The sequence below is a fragment of the Falco cherrug genome, chromosome 10 (assembly GCF_023634085.1).
Source record: "Falco cherrug isolate bFalChe1 chromosome 10, bFalChe1.pri, whole genome shotgun sequence".
Classification (NCBI taxonomy): domain Eukaryota; kingdom Metazoa; phylum Chordata; class Aves; order Falconiformes; family Falconidae; genus Falco; species Falco cherrug.
In genome coordinates, this window is record NC_073706.1 from 1,523,381 (window position 1) to 1,540,285 (window position 16,905).

A 16,905-nucleotide genomic window follows, 5' to 3' on the forward strand; every position below is an offset into this window, starting at 1 on the left:
TCACCGATGACACTTTTTAATTTGATATGGTCAGACTTTTTCAAAGTAACTTGTAAAACCAACAGAGTAAGACAGAACTAGAGGACAGGCAAGTTTCATATTTACAGTCATTCAAAAGTAATAGCATAAAAGCATATCTCAAATAGTAGTGACAGAAGCATGGAAGCATACAAAGAATAATCTTTTTTAGAACATTATTAGAATTTTATTATATTATGTTCTTAACTGTTAAAAGGATCTGTAGCATGTGTTTACTGCTTGATTCTAATTCACCAACTTCTCCTCAGAACGAATTGTGATACAAAAAAAAAGCCACTTTTCTGTTTGTAAACAACAAAAACACCTGCTTTTGTTTTTCCAGACATTACTGAAGTGGTACAGCAGAGTTAACACTAATGCTCTATTCTTTAACATTAAATTAAAAAACAAAAAAAAACACCCCAAAAACAGGCAAAGGGAAAAAAAACCAGACCAAGTCAGTGTAATCATTCAGTTGGATTCTGGATGACAATCAGGAAGTAGTCTTTATCTGGAGGAAAAAAAGCGTAAGTTATTCTTTCATTGCTTGTATTTTTTCACAGCAACAGTAAATTTCAACATTTTTTTCACATCTCACTGACACACTGAGGGAACTATAGAGACCTGACATTCATCCTCAATGAGCAAAACATGCTTGGCATGTCAGGTCACTTGTTTTTATCAGCGTTACTGAGACAAAGGCTCAGCTCCAGAAACTGCATGCTCCCAGGTCAACTGAATTTAACTCAGTTTGTGCCTAGGAACTAACGGTAACCTCTCCCTCAGGCAGACTGCTGGGCTGCAGCAGCTGTAGCTGCATTTTTTCTGGACCAATACTTACTCCTCTCTTTTCATCCTTCACATGGAAATCAGAGGCTGCCTCAGCACAAGCCCCCAAGCCTGTCTTAAGATCTGCCTTGACCAGTCCCTGCAGAGCAGTCTGCTGCAACTGCAATCCTCCGCTCTCCCTGCCTCTCCACCAGCACGATCCCACCACAGAGCCAGTGCAGCATGAAGGAACAAAGGTGAGTTCCTGCCACATCAGTGAACTGCACTCATCTCACTGCTTCCCGTTTCATAATTCGATGAAATGTTGGGGATGTTTCCCGAAAAGAAGGTCGCTGCTGCTACATTCTACCACTCATGATTACAGCTACAATATGCTCTGTTACTTTTCTCTGAACTGACAAATCTGTTAGACTGCTTTGCTTTATCACTTGGTCTACAGGGCTGAACCGAAACCGCTCTCAAACCAGATTCCTTTACCAACTCTTGTGGTTTTATACGGAAAAACACAAAGCACGAGAGGCAGCAAGACACTTTCAAACACTGTTTAACACTTTCTACTTCAATGAACATGAAATGAGGAAAGTGATTTCCCACATTCAAACATGAAAAAGCGAACTTAGGTCAATGATAAAAGCTTTCGACTGAACAAAGTAAAACAGCTTCTTGGAAAATAAAAGATTATGTAATATGAATAAAGCAGCAGGCAGAACTTTTCTCTCAGGCTGACAGCATCAATCACATGAGAAAAGAATTCTGCTGGATTCCCTGACGTCTGCTTTCATCCCACTCACTATTACCTGGTGCAACCATGATTTCATTTTTCTTGGAGCGGATCCGCAGGAAGGTGAGGTCATTTTGGGGATCAATGTCTCGCACAGTGCTCCTTGCCTTCATGATGAAGCTGTGCATGAGGCCTGCATACTGAATCGTTGTGGAGTTGTCCATCGTGCTTTTGATAGGAATACCTGCAAGGAACAGGGGACAGCAAGGGTGGGTGACAAACTCCAGAACTAATTCTGCCTCGAGCATCACCAGGTTCAGCTGGGCTGGCTATTTAACCTAAGCAGGTGGTGTCGCTACAGCAGGATTAGAAACATTCTTTTGAAGGCTTAAAAGAACAACATGAACAGAAATAAGATGTGAAAAAGCTAAGATCTGGAACCACACGCATAGCTGAGAACAACTGTTCACTGCTAGTAGCATCAGTGCTTTACTTTTGCTTTTTCATTTATTTCTGACATTTAGAAACAAAAATAATAACAAAACCAAGCATTTGAGGGGGGAGAGAGGAAATACCAATCTTTCAATTTTTTTCCTCTGACTGGGGACAGCTTTTCCTTTCAGAAAGGCTCCTGAACATCACAGTTAAATGATATTCAAGCAAGCTAGGCTGGGACCAGTGCTGCTTATAGAGGGCATCAGCTGCTGCACCATACAGTGGCAAAACTGAGGCTCCAATGTTTAGCTGCACGAGCTGATGCAGACTGTGAGGTCCCTGGTTCAGTTCCAGTGCACCAGCCAAGAGAGCACACACACTCCTTGGCCAGAGCTTGCCCTCCCTTATACTTCCACCACCCAGCAGACATGTTTCCTCACAGAAAGCCAGCCAAAATTCAGCTCACATGTCAGAGCAACACAGCAGCCAACTACTAACACTGGCACGGCAGAAAAACCGCTGCAGGTGTATGTACAGAGAAGCGCAGATTCAGCCTACAGAGCACAATCCATTATTCACTGCCATGAACAAGCAGCGAGCAGGAACACAAGCTGCATACAAGTATGCAGTGATCTGATCTTCCATAGATTCATATATAGCTATCTGTCACCTTTCCTAAGGATGTCACCTTCTTAAGAAGCTGGGCTGCTCACGGAGTATTTAGAGTGCTCTGAACAAGTCTGCTCCGTTGGACCCTTCAATCACTCCGAAAAGAGACAACTAGCTTGTGAGTCTCGTGAGGCCATGAGCACGCGATGGCTGCTAAGCTACCCGAGTCTGCCAAGACAGCAGCATTCTGGACATGCACAGCAGCAAGATTTCAGATGTCATGAGAGGTTTTAGTGCTACTGATAAAGGTTTTGACAGAACACAGTCTCAAGCACTGGCATAACTCAAATACTTCCAAGCTTTTGCAATTTATTTTACTTAATTTATTTTTTTAAATAATAAAGTGAGCTTGCAGAACAGCAGAAATGGGAATCTAGTTTTCTCTTGTAGTCAAACTGTTGTCTATCTGCTTTGGCTACAGGAAAACCTTTGCTAAAGACAGACTGTAATTTAAATGCAAGTAGCACAATCAGTGGTCCCTAAAGTGCGTGTTTAGAGTAAGTTATAGCTCAGAAAAATGAGACAGTACCTTCAGAATTAACAACAATGATCCCCTGCACTCCTTTTTGGCTCTGAATTCGCTTCAGCGTTTCTTCAACCTCAGCCTGCAAACAGAGAATCAATAGAAGACCACAGCTGCTATTTGCCTTCCACTAAAGCTCTGTAATCATGTGTCTGAAAATAAAGCTGTACAAAGATGATTCAAACAAACTACCCACACCGTTCTATACAGCAAAGTGACTGTCCTTGGGTACTACCTTTTCTGCATGACCTTTTCAGTTGCTCTCCATTGATTTTCACTCTTTACTCACCTGTGATTATAATCTTGTGAAAACTTGGAGGTCTCCTCAAATCTTTCCCTCTCTCCTCCTCCCCAACCCCTCCCCAACCTCCCGCGTCAGATCCTTACTGTAGCCTTGCAACTGGAAGACTGCTTAGTCAGACTACTACAATTTAGATGTTGAGCAAAAATCACGTATAACAATATGCATGGAATTTATGAAAAAAGTAGAAAATTATACGTTCTGGGTGCAAGGCTACCTTCCCTTTTGTCAAATGACTGCTAAAAGCAATTGCAAATAAGAAAAGTGAGGGAAACACCAATTAGAACACGCTATTTATTTATAATTACGATCTGTGCTGGGATAGCTACAAGATTATAACCACTAAAAACAATTTACAACTTTGAAAAATCAACTTAAAAAAAAGAAAAAATGCAAAATGAAGGCCAAGGTAAGTAGTCCCTCTGCCTTCTCTGTAAAAATCACCATAAACTTCAGAAGAGCTTTCAAACCCTTCTGCGCAATTCCCATTGCTACGAGACACCAGCCAAAATTTAACTATGGGTTCTCTAATAGGATCATAAAACCTCAGCACCTGAGCTGTTTTCCACAGCTTGGTGAGTATCTGGCAATTTTTTACTCCCATTAACGGAAACAGAGACACGCAGCATCTTTCAGATCCTGCAAGACAGTGTCCTACAGAAACCACCTGAACTGAGGGAAGGCGAGACCCAGATGGGGCGTTTGGCAAAGAGGACCGCGCTGCTCAGGCGCTGCAAATAACCCCCTCTCCACTTCCACCCTGCAGCACATGGGCACGGTCCTGTTAAAGCCCTGTTCCCTAGGAAGCAGACTTGTGCTAACAAAACATGGCCTCAACCTCAGAACTACCAGCAGACTTTCTGCAGAGTGCTGTTAGTGTAAGTGGCTTGGAGGAACATAAGCTGTTGCCAATAAGAGATAATTCCAGAACCATCACTGGTATTTATGAAGCAGTTTTTTGTCTTATCCAGCACAGAAAAATTCAGTCGTTTCAACACAGCTCTGGATTATTTCTGAATGCTGGACTATTTTCCAATGGAAGACAAGAAAAGTGAAACAAAGAACAAGGTACAAGGTGTAAAAATGCCGAGAGAAACATGGTGGCACACTGTTAAGTCTGAAATAATCTCCTGACTTCTTACAAGCATTTCAGTCCCGATGCATTAAATACTTTCCTTCACTGGACCTTAAGAAACCTATCTGGATGCAAAGAAGCATCCATATGGAACAACAGCATTTTCAAATTTCTTCTAACAACCAACAGATAATCTAAGTCACAAGGTGCGGTGATCTGTTCTAGCAGTTCACTGCTGGTGGCACGGGAGGGTCTTGCTCCTCCTGCTCTTACTCCCTGACACCCACGTACCACTTGGCACACGCCACCTCTGGTGCTTGTCCAACACCTCCGCAAGTCAGTTCAGCTCACCAAAGCAGAAAAAATATTACTGAGAAAAAAGTTGTAGATTTAACTCGTGAAATGGACAAAAAAGGCTGAATAACTACAAGAGACAGTATAGGGAGGAGAGATGCGCTTCGGTAAATGAACATAAATGCTGCGCCACCACCGATTTGCACATCTACGACGTCTGTTGCCCACCCAGCAGCAGCCTTCACCTCCCGGCCTCACCCGGAAAGCGTTAACCCCCACACCGTCTGACTGGACCGCTGCACCCTCCAGCTGCGGCTTAGGCCGGAATTTGCTTCTTTAGACTTTCCCCCACATTTTGATCCCCAAGTGTACAAACACGCGCCAGCCACCAACACCCGCACAGCCGGCCGCCTTCCGCACAACGGCACGGCCCCGGGCCCCGGCACAGCGGCCCAACCCGGCGGTTACGAGGAACCAGAGGGGTCAAACCGCCCGGCCTGGCCCCGCTCGCGCTCGGCGCAGGAGGCCGGTCCCGACCCCCCGCCCCAGCTTCCCCCGGCCTGCCCCTGCCGCGGGGCGGGCGCTGCCCGGGGCCGAGCTCGGCCGCTCCGCTCGCCGGGCCCCCGGAGGGAGGCCCAGGGGCCCAGGGCGGCGCTGAGGGGGCGCGCCACCCCCAGGCCCTGCGGAACGGAGCGGGCCCGGGCCCCCGGCACCCACCATCTCGAGCCGCCGCCTCTCCGCCCGGCCACGCCCCGCGCGTCCGCGCCGCCTGCCCCGGAAGCACTTGTGTCCCGGAAGCACTTGTGCCCGGCGGGGCGGGACCCGGCGCTGCCGCCGTGGAGCCCGACCCGGTGCGCCTCAGGGCGGCCCCGCCGCTGGCCCCGGGCGTCTGCTGAGGCCCGGAACAAACCCTTCGCTGGGACCCAGCAGAGACGGTCAGTGTCTCCTCCCGTGGGCCTGCGCAGCGCTGCAACCCCGTTAAAGTCAATTCTGCCCGCCGGCCCAGCAGTCCGGGTCAAGCCTTGGCCGCAGCAGGCGGTTCCGGCACAGGTCGGTTCCGCTGATGGGCACCGCCGGGGCGGCGGGACGGTCCCGGTAGCCGCCGTGCCCAGCTGCCCCCGGCGCCGAAACCAAACCGAATTTTGTGTGAATAAGCGCGTCCTGCGTGTGAATCCCACCGCGCACAAACCCACCGCTGTCCCCACCCACAACCTCATCGTAGAAGAAAAGAGCAAGGAGCTAACACGGTGGCGGCACCCAGTTGTGTATTTATCATGCACTGTGCTGCGATTCCTTCTTGGGTGTTTTGCCCTTTTTTTTTTTTTTTTAAATACTTCAAATGTATGTGAAATACAGAATCACAGCTGTGCTACAAACTACCCCAAGCAGCGTCAGTTTTGGGGTTTACACAACTTACTAACAAGCTTTTAAGTGATTTCAATGCAAAGCATGAAGGAAGCAGCAACTCAAAACTAACCTCCCTCACTACAGGAAAAGGGCAATTGTTACTGCATGTATTTACCTGGCATAGAAAAGCATACTTGGGATTTGCTGCCAACACAACTGCATTAACCCAGCCTGTGTGAACAGCTGAGAAAGTGAGCAGAGTGAAAGCAGGGCTGCAGCAAGGAAGATTGCCCTCAGTGGAGGAGGATCAGTTCAGGGAACATTTGAACAAAGCGTGAGACCTGATGGGATGTGCCCATGATGTCTGAGGGACCCGGCCCACATCACTGTAAAGCCAATCTCAACGATCTTCAAAAGGTCATGGTGATAAGGAGAGGTCCCTCATGACAGAAAGAATGTCAATACCACTTCTCCCTTCAGGGAGGGTCAGCCTCGTCTGAGCTTTTTTTCCCTTCTCCCTGTCACCCTGTCATTCCTGAACAGGAGACACAAATGTGCAGTGCCACCTCATTTCTGTTATTACTGCAGTAGCCGTACAAGAAAACGCTGAAGCTGCGGCTCCTGCAGAACCCATCTCCAGGCTTCTTGCCTCCCTCTGAGTACCACCCCAGCAGAGCAGCACCCCCTGCACCACGGGCACAGAACAGTCAGGAATTCTTTTAGCTGCAGTTTCTACCCAGTCACAAAGGCAGCCGGGTCCGAAATCCCCTAACGAACTTCCAGTGCAACCAACAATGGCAGCCGAGGGCTGGGGAAAGAACCATTCCTGAAGATCTTTGCTAGAAGGACTAACTGCCAGAACAGCCCGATCCCTCACCCCCAGGAGAGCAGACAGACCAGTTATTTGCATATGTATGCTCCATAACACAGAAGGAATAATGACGAGACTGCCAGCTTCTTTAAGTAGTTTTATAAAAGTATTTGACTTACTGAGATACTGTTACAGTTACCTGAGTATCTGAAATTACAATGCAAGGAAATTTCAACAATGAATTTCAGTACAGTATTTTACAATCCAGTGCTGCTGATCCCAGTTTATATACGAGTTCACTAGAGCACATATACACAAACAGGGATTCTTGAAGAAAATTAATAGACACCGCAAAAAGGGGGCTGGAGATACCAATATAGCTTGAGATTACAAATCCAGTGCAGCATGTAATAAAAATGGAAACAAAAAAAATTAAACAAGCTATTTTTTGTGATATTTTTCTCAGAATAATTAAAAAAAGCTTTTTTAAAAAAACACATGCAACTGGATTTAAAAAAAAAACAACCAACTTCCATACTAGATCTGATGAAGACATGACTCATTTACTGTGTATTTCATTAGTATATTAACATTTCCTGAGCTACCCAGAACAGTAAGGCTTTGTTAATTCTTAGATCAGCGGCTCATGTCATTCTCATAAGGGAAAATTCTAAGTGAATATTATTTTAATACTTGAAAATTAGTATCAATGGCCAGCTGCATACAGATATACATTTGCGACTACAATGAATTTATGCAGCTCAGGTTGCTAAAATCAGTTGAAGTAGTGGGAGACCAATTCATTAATCTCTGCTGCAAGTCTTGCTTGTAAGTCCAATTCATAACAACATATTTTCTGCGATAGTGGATGCTGTGGGCTCATCCACACTCTCACCAGATCCCCACAAAGAACAGAAAAGTGTACCAGTGGCTTATATTGATTCCTTTTTTATTTCTACACAACACGCTGTAAAAAGTTAACAGATCGGTTAGCATTCACAATGCTGAGGAAGTAAAATGCTTAAGTAATCTTAACCTCTGACTTCAGCAATATTGCCAATTTAACACAGTAAAGTTGCTTCAATTTTTTCATATTTTGGCCAAATCCAATCTTTCACCGATTATTCCCTACACACACACACACACACTGAATTCTTTATTTGCAGTATTTAAAAACTGTATCTTGGGATATCCAGCCCCCTTTTCCCAATTCTAATACAGCAGAAAAGACATACAAACATGCCATTTAAATTAAAGAAAGAAAAATGGAATAAGTGGAATCCCGGACTGCAAAAATATATACAAGCATTTACCTTTTTCCCGAACTAAACATTTCAACCATAAAAATATTAAACAGCCATACCCTATAGAACTAGGGCTAAGGCTATTTCAATTATAACTATTCTTTTATTTTAAAAATATAGGGCTGAAAGCCTTTTGGGTGATATTTATACATTAACAATAGTTCTAGGTTCCCTACATGAATCATAAAGCATTATGCAGAACACAGACTATTTTTCATAGCTTAATCTTGCATTATCTTGCTTAATTTAATCCCTCTTGTAAATATGTTAGATAACTACATTTCATTGTAAGAATTAATATAAACAGAAAATATTTATAAGGCTTTTTTTCTCCTCATGAGCTGTATACTGTAATCTATCCATCAAATGTTTTGAAGTTGGCAGGTTTTTCTCCTAGTAAAACCATGAAGCCAGGTTAGTTCTCACCATCAATGAAGCTGTAAGAGGGTCATTTCTGTGTTGTCAGAAACTCCTTTGCACACCTTTCTTACAATGAGTGACGAAAGAGCTCTTCACACTGAAGCCTAATGATTCTGCCTTCCAATAAGCATTTACCACTTTGTATGCCCTGAAAAAACTCTCGTTCAAGTCAGTTAAAAACTTCAAAGTCTTGGTTCTTAGGCCTGAAAAAAATTATTCCCTCTTGGAGCTTAGCCAGAAGGGACGGCGGGAAAGAATTCTTCTCAAGACTGGAAGTTAGTTTTACAGTCTCCCACTGTCCTGTTTCAGCTCTGATACCCAGAAGCCTCTTAAAAACAGCTCCTGTCCCAACACTGTGAGCTGTGTTATGCTTTAATATGTGCTACATGCCATTTCAAGCGCCCTGTCTCTTACCATGGCTAACAGCTCACCTGCTGCAGGCTACTTCACACCCCTCGGATAGGGAAAGGGCTGACCATACCCAAAAAGTGCATTCAGTCTAAAGGAGCATCAAATGCAAAATGTTATTGTAAACCAGAAGTGAACTGAATATTAACAGATTCTAAAAGGAATTAAAAGATGTAATTAATCCAGTAGGTACTCACTACAAAAGTTACTAGCTATAAGCAGCTTAGGGTGAATTGGCTTAGAAACCTCTGCAAAAAACTAGTTTCAGTCTTCATAGAACTATTTACTGATGCTCCAGCTTTTCAAAGATCTGCAATCCATGTCTGAACTGTATAATCCTCTTAAGCCTTAGCCAGTATCGCTTATCACTTCATCAGCAAAAATAGTAATTCATTTTCTGAATCCAGTTGTTTTGTACCTCTTCCTGAGAACCCAATAAAGTCTTCCGAGCAAACTGACTGCAACATGTAAGAATAACACTGAGAATAATGTCCGCAAACACTGTTGACAAGAAACATCAGTCTGCAAACAGGAACCTAAATGGAATCAGTGCAATCCCAGGTGGCCTTGTCTTTTGCAATACAAGTGAAGTACCACAGTGTTAATCTTGATTTAAAAGTTAAACATGTTACACAGAAAAAGATCAGAATTCTTCTGAGGGCACACAGAAACGTTTGAACAACTTTGGGCGGGTGTCTGTTTTGCTGAAATTAGCAGGATTGGGAAAAAACAAAGCAAAGCTATGCCCTGGATTTGTGCCACGGTTTGACATCCCCTTAAGCAGCAGCTTGAGTCCAGCTGGCATGGGAGCAGGCTCCCGGCGGGGGAAAAACAGTCTAGCCACACTCAAGTTTAAAAAAGAAAAGCGCTTAAGCAATGAATTTGCTTGCGGTGCATGGAGGATGGTTAAAGGCTGTCTCTAGTCACACCGCTGTAAAGAGGCTTACGATGCTGCTGCAGCATTGCAGCTACCAATGAACTTCCCAGTGCATCAGTAGCAAAAAATGCTACTAAAAAGGAAAGACAAAACTATTGTTAAAAATCTGTCAGTCATTAAGGACACATTCTAATTAATGAATGGTAAAACAAAGCAGAGCCCAAAGCTGTATTAAACCTCTACTTAGGTCGTAATTCATTTGTAGCTGTATCTGATTGCTCATTTGATTTCTGAAAGTGCTCTGTAGAAATCCAGAGTTAATGTGGATAAAACCTCAGGGTAACATCCGTTTACTTACACATTAGTATTGTTAAATTAATCCAAGTCAAGTCTACTTTACAATGAAGTGTGCAACAAGCAGAAGAAGTGAAGAACATACATCGTGTTGAGTTCACATTCTTCAAGGTGCAAATTTTAGCTACTCTTGCCCAAATCCTTCTGTTTCTTCAATTGCGAACAACAGCTTTTCCTTCAACTGCTCATAATTCTTATAGGGTGGAAGGTCTAAGCGATTGAAACTGAAAATAAAGAAAAAACTTAAGAACTGAAAAATAATTAAACCATCCTAAAAAATCCATTATGAATATGGGTAATTAAACGTTTTGCAGTATAGACAGATACCTGGATTTATACCCTCTAAAAAGCTGGCTACTGACATAAATATATATATTTGACAGCAAAAGTTAAGAGTTCAAGCACTTGAACAGTGATAATTTTGTACTTGGTAAGAAGTTTTACTAATTTTCCTACTTGGTTAACTAGAGTAGTTGTTCACATTTGAAATTTTAAATGCGTCTTTTTACTAACCACTAACACCCCTGAGGAACTGAAGCGACCTTTTCCCTAGGGAAGAGGGAGTGTGAGCCTGCTACTTCACTACCAAGACAGAGCGTTGCGGTAACAGACATTCAATCCCAGCCTCTTTAGGCAGTATTGGTTATTACTTCAGATTTTCAGTAATACACAAATCCATGGAATTTACCATGTAATGTACCCCACGCCACAGGAGTTTCTCGAAGTTCAGCTATTATTCAACAACAAAGTTTATTGGCATAACTTAGTGTTTGCTTTCACAGTCTCAACCACTTAAGGATGTTACCCATTTACTAAAATCTCCAAGTAGATTGTTGTCAGCAAAACCAGAACAAGAGTAGTATCACGATTTGTTACGTACTCACCAGGTATGACTTCTAGGTAACCAGTTTTCCTTTCCAACTTTTTCAATACAGAATTTTTGGGGTCCGTTGCTCCCTGTAACAAATTCAAACAAACAAGGCATAGGTCTCGCTACCTTTGTACCAGAAGGTAACACACTGCAAGGTAAGAACAACAGGCTTAAGCAAAAGACGGGGTTACCATTACTTGCACAACTCCCCCCAGACATCTGTCTTTCACTATACAATGTCTAGATCAGAGTATGCATGTGGTGAAATGCTAAATCTGAAGTGATTTTGAAACTCAACACAACACGTGTAAATACTCCTTCCATGTCTTTTTCCATCATAGCTGAAGCATATGCAGGACTTACAAAACAGCATTCCATGTAAAATTAATGAAAAATGTCTGCAAACATAAAACTTGCTTCTTTTAAAAAAAAAAAAAAAATCTACTGCATTAGAGGGATTATTAATGCATACCCATGAGGTCAGCAAATCCTCCCACTGGTAATCTGCAGGTTCCAGTAACAAACTGCAGGAGTCTCATTCTCTTCTCATTATCTATTTCTTTCACAAACTGAAAAACAGTAATTGAATAAACATTTAGGTACAGATTTGATGGTCAGATTTTCACATCATCCATACATTAACAAATTACCTGACTATTAGGAATAGTTGGATTGGCAACAATTTATATTTACACACTACAGATCTGTTCAGTAATTCTGATGATTGTTTACTTAGTGGGCTGTGCTCTGCAGCTTCAGACCCTGGCCTGGCTGACAGTCCCTGGGGGGCAGCCCTGAAGGGCCAGGGGCTCCAGGAAGGCCGGATGTCCTGCAAGAAGGAAATCTTAAAAGCACAGGAGCAGGCCATCCCCACATGCTGAAATGAGCTGGCAAGGAATAAGACTGGCCTGGCTGAACAGAGAGCTTTGGCTGGAATTCAGGGGGAAAAAAAAGAATTTACCACCTTTGGAAGAAGGGGCAGGCAACTCAGGAGACTACAAGGGAAGCGGCGCAGCCAGGTGGGCAGCCAGCTGAACATGAGCCAGCAGCGTGCCCAGGTGGCCAAGGTGGCCAAGAGCATCCTGGCTTGTATCTGAAAGTGTGGCCAGCACTGGTGCAGCCGCATCTGGAACCCTGTGTGCAGGATTGGGCCCCTCGCTGCAGGGGGGATGCTGAGGGGCTGGAGCATGTTCAGAGCTGGGCATGGGGCTGGGGAAGGGTCTGAGGCACAAGGCTGATGGGGGGCAGCTGGGGGGGCTCAGGGGGGACCTTGTTGCTCCCCACAGGTGCCTGGCAAGGGCTGTGGGCAGGGGGGTCGGTCTCTGCTCCCAGGTAACAGGCGACAGGACAAGAGGAAACAGCCTCAAGCTGCACCAGGGAGGTTCAGATCGGGTATTAGAAAATATTCTCTAAAAAGGTGGCCAAGCACTGGAATGGGCTGCCCAGGGAGGTGGTGGAGTCCCCATCCTTGGAAGTGTTTAAAAAATGTGTAGCTGTGGTGCTCAGAGGCAGGGTTTAGTGATGGACTTGGCAGTGCTGGGTTAACGGTTCGACTTGATGATCTTAAAAGGTCTTTTCCAACTTAAATGATTCTGTGATTCTGTCAGTCCGAGACTAAAACAAAGGCTACAAACCTGCCAGAACCACACTATTTGTCTGCTGGTCCTAGTATAGTGCCGGTAGATGGCATGTCTCTGCCAGTCATTCAGATCAATTTCTTGCATTCCACACAGAAGCACCTTTAGGGGAGAAAAAGGGAAATAAACATATGAGTACAAGCTGCAGCTTTCCTTCTATGACTTCCCACATAGCAAAACAGAACATCAACTGCACCCATACTCAGAAGCATCTGCAATGACAGTATACTTGGTTTTAATTTTAAACTTTATCCAAAACTTCTACAACAAAGAATGATGACTGCTCATGAAGTGGATTTGGAGATGCCACAAAACAGAAAGCTCCTCTGTCATGAAAAATGGAATAATTGCTTGCATTTAGACATTCAAGCCAGGAACAGTTTATCATTGCCCAGGCATAAATTCTCCACTAGGAACAGGAGGTTTGGTTTTATGTTTTTACAAGTTGAAGAGATACTTCAGAAAGTGTAATTTTCAGATCAAAGCTATCTAGAACCTGGTCCGATCAATGTGCAATCACCCACTGCATATCTGGTTTTACCTCCCTTTCTGTCACCTATTCATTGAACACAGGCAAATCAAATCACTAAGGATTACAAAAGCCATTCGATCAGAAATTTCTACCAGTAGAATCTTAACCTTTAGAAACATGTAAATAGGCTGTACAGAGGAAAGTGAAGGGAAGCACACTAATGAAATGCTACTCTATAGAAGTTTCCCTCCTAACGCCCTATAAAACGGTGATGTCAGCCTTAGTTCTGCTCTTCAGACAATGACTGGAGTTTCAGTATTTTACGTGTAACTACTTGGATCTAGCAATAGCCAAACAATCCTTTACCTCTAGTTCCTTAGCATCAAAATACTGCAAATACTGTTGTGGCAGAATTTCATTGAAGCCTTCAAAGAAAGCCTGTGTCTGCTCCTCAACACCTCGGGAAAGTCGCCATTCTGCTACTAGCCTGTGAAAGAAGACACAGAAAGATAATTTAAATGGCTTATGGTAACCTAAGTCCACATCTTTGTTAGCCTATTTTGAGATGAACTGTAAGCTAAGTTAAAAAAATATGGAAAGTCTGGAAAGTTCTGGGGACAGAGCATTGTATAATTTTATTAGTAGCCTTTACTCTGTGCAAACAATTTTGTTTTTTCTTAAAGTTAAAACCCTATGTTTCCAACCATTCTGCTACGGAAAGTAGTTTAGACTCAAAGAGGAGGGAGGAGGCAGCATCTATTCACTGATTACATTAATGAGAGCACAGCAGTCCCTAGGTATTTGGAGAAGGAAAAAAAATGCAGAGCTGTATTTGTCTAATATTCTCCCCAGAAATCTCAGTCATTATCCAGGAAAAGGTAAAAACTAGGTCAAATTGTACTGGTGAAGATAAGTAGGACTGCTAGCTTACCAAGAAATGACTATGTCCATTTGGAAAGTTCCATATTTGTTTCTGTTAATCATGAAACTTTGCTCTGTGGCAGAAACTCCACTCTCCATTAATAAAAGGGTGAAAAGCAGGCAGGAGACCCGAAGAACCTGAACCCAGGGAGAAGCAGATATTATGCTGAATTCAAGCCTAACCTGTCAGGAGAACTGGAGTCTAAAGGAGAGATGGCTACTTTCTGATTTCAATCCTAGAAACTTCGGGGACTTAAAGCAGGACTCGGAGTAAAACTAAAGAGTATGAGTGAAACTGGAATCCGAACTCTCCCTGGGTTCCTAGAAACTGGAAGAGATGGTTTTCTGCAGATCTTCCCTATTTTCAACCCCAATATTAATACTTTGCAGAACTGCAAAATGTCAGCATGTTTGTTCTGCAAATACCACCCTTCCTGTGAAATTTCTTCAGATTACTTACACGATGCAAACAAAATCCACTCCCTTCTCCCTCACCCCTTCCCGTGAAAGAAACCTTCACACAACACATTGTAGGAAAGGGAGGAAACTTCTGTGATTCAGTTTATTTTGTGTGTGCACTGTATGACTTTTTTTTTGTTTTTGCAAGCACATCCTCCAAGCTTATAGGTTGAAGTTCACACCTTAAAGCAGAGCTTATGTACTGCTGCACATTGAGGAAAAAGGGAGTATTTCAAGGCAAAGCAGGTCACTGTTCATTTTTATTCTTTAATCACTCTTAGGCTCCCTCCCTCTTAACCTATTGCTTTAAAACATTCTGGTTCTGCAAACATAATCCTTCATTTATGACAACACAACTTACGACATCATTCACAACACTGTCCCGTTACAAATGCCAAGACCTCATTATACTGTAAGACCAGTTCAGATAAAACCAGTAGTGATCCCAAGTATCTTTAAAAAAATAATCATTACCACAAAAGCATCCAAAAACATTAAGTTTAAAAAAGCCCCCAAACATAAATGGCTGAGTAGAGCATCAGCAGACTATGAAGCAATATAATTCCAATAATAAACATATGCAAAAATTTCGTGAAATACCTGACAATCACATTTGTTGTCATGATGTTCTGCTTAACTTATATTTATCTCTAGGAAAACGTGGACCTTCTGCTAACTGTAGACTTTGGAAAAAGTGGATTCTAAAAACCCATTTCTATCAATATTCTTCTTTCAAATACGATATCAAAACAATTGCTACTTGTTGCCAACATCTGCAATTACTCAGAGACAGAATTTCAACAATACTTCAGATTATAGTTTGACAACCTTTTCTTGCTAGAACTAAAGAAAGAAAATGGAGAAAAGAGTATTTTAAAATCTTCATTTATTCTTACCTAATGTATTCTTCTTTATTTTCTTCTGTGACCAGAATGTTGCTACCATTTGGCTTCAAATCATGGCTTTTGATTTCACCTAGAATTTCTTTATCAACTGAGAAAAACATTTCCAAGCCACATTCTTCAATATCATTCTCTCTGTAAGAAAAAAATACCATTTTAAATAAGTGTGTCAAGACCTTATACTCAGTAGAGGAGATGAGTATGAAGAACCTTAAGAAAAAAGGTTTGGAACTAAATAATCAAGATAAAGCAACGTTCTTTACACAGTAATTACGGTTTTGCAAGACGTACTGACTCATTTTACAAATATGCATACATTAATTGTCTTCTTGGTCAGAGATTTTTGATCAGTAGTACCCTTAAATTTACCAATGACAAGGCTGACAAACCACCTGCCGCCTGTGACCTGTGGAATGTCTATGGAATACAAAAACTATTCAGGTAATGACATTTTTGCATATTTCATTGCCTGACTGCTTCTTCTAACAGGTAATGTAAGGACTGTGTGAAAATGTAGCTGTCACTTTGTCAGACAATAGCAGGTAGGCAACTAAGAAAGAAGTTGCATGTTTAATGAATTATCTTCAACTCCAATATATCTATGGGACTATCTTGTGAGCACACAGTAAAACGTCCCAAGCTCCTGACTTATCAGGGTACAAATACTCCTGCTGAAGTGAAGTCGTCTTAGCAGTTTCAGGACAGGTACGATCTGTGGCCAAGCAGCATTGCTCAGGTCAACTCCAGCCTCGTGACAGGTGTCAGCAGGCAGGAGCCACCCTAGCAGCCCAGCACTGACACCCAGGAACCTCTGAGCTCCCTTTTAGACCGTTATAAATCACACGTGCACCAAAAGCACCACACACAGAATAAACGTACCACACTCGGGCAGCACTGAAAGCCCTTGGAATTATGGGACGTTACAAAGCAAACCTATTGCTCTGCAACGTGAGAAGTAGCCAGCTTATATGCACAGACATGCAAAGATGCAACTATGTCTACAGATAAGGGCTTAAAATAACACCCTGCCACTCTAGACTTTCCACAAAACATTAAGGGATTGATGCTGTTCACAAGGTAAACACTGCTGTGGGTGCAACTTGCTACAATTCAGTCAGAATTGTAATACCTTCCCCCACGGTGTAATGCGAGTTTTTTCTCTGTAACTCCCATTTGCTTTGTCTCTGAAAGCCACAAGTCTCCATAAGCCACAAGACGACAAAAAAGGGCCCTTCTTTTAAAAACTGCATGTACATTTTCCGACTACAAAACAGGTAACAGGATTCCTTACCTACAG

General features: G+C 42.8%; 2 protein-coding genes across 4 annotated transcripts in view; both read right to left on the reverse strand.

Moving 5' to 3' along the window:
* DYNLRB1 (dynein light chain roadblock-type 1) lies at window positions 1–5,667 on the reverse strand. The gene is made up of 4 exons (XM_055721548.1): window positions 5,543–5,667; window positions 3,162–3,237; window positions 1,605–1,772; window positions 1–529 (listed from the first exon to the last, which is right to left on the reverse strand). Exons 1-4 carry the CDS (start codon window positions 5,543–5,545, stop codon window positions 486–488), a joined length of 291 nt encoding a protein of 96 aa, XP_055577523.1. The 5' UTR covers window positions 5,546–5,667; the 3' UTR covers window positions 1–485.
* A 1,460-nt stretch (window positions 5,668–7,127) lies between these two features.
* The window catches only part of ITCH (itchy E3 ubiquitin protein ligase), a 58,932-nt gene continuing 49,154 nt past the window's right edge, over window positions 7,128–16,905 (reverse strand). For 2 of the 3 annotated variants that reach the window (XM_055721545.1, XM_027799335.2), the window contains exons 19-24: window positions 15,603–15,743; window positions 13,693–13,813; window positions 12,852–12,956; window positions 11,690–11,786; window positions 11,231–11,303; window positions 7,128–10,570 (exon numbers count right to left, since the gene is read on the reverse strand). In XM_055721545.1, coding sequence (XP_055577520.1) covers window positions 10,471–10,570; window positions 11,231–11,303; window positions 11,690–11,786; window positions 12,852–12,956; window positions 13,693–13,813; window positions 15,603–15,743 — 637 coding nt within the window. In that variant the 3' untranslated portion in view covers window positions 7,128–10,470. Of the gene's footprint in view, window positions 10,571–11,230; window positions 11,304–11,689; window positions 11,787–12,851; window positions 12,957–13,692; window positions 13,814–13,855; window positions 14,386–15,602; window positions 15,744–16,905 lie in introns of those variants that run through there. The other variant, XM_055721546.1, reaches the window with a different exon arrangement.

Excerpts from the sequence above, each read along its gene's own strand:
- DYNLRB1 (XM_055721548.1), bottom strand. Across the intron at positions 1,773-3,161 it reads CATTGTTGTTAATTCTGAAG|GTATTCCTATCAAAAGCACG; the intron begins GTACTGTCTCAT and ends TGTTCCTTGCAG. Across the intron at positions 530-1,604 it reads TGAAATCATGGTTGCACCAG|ATAAAGACTACTTCCTGATT; the intron begins GTAATAGTGAGT and ends TTTTTCCTCCAG.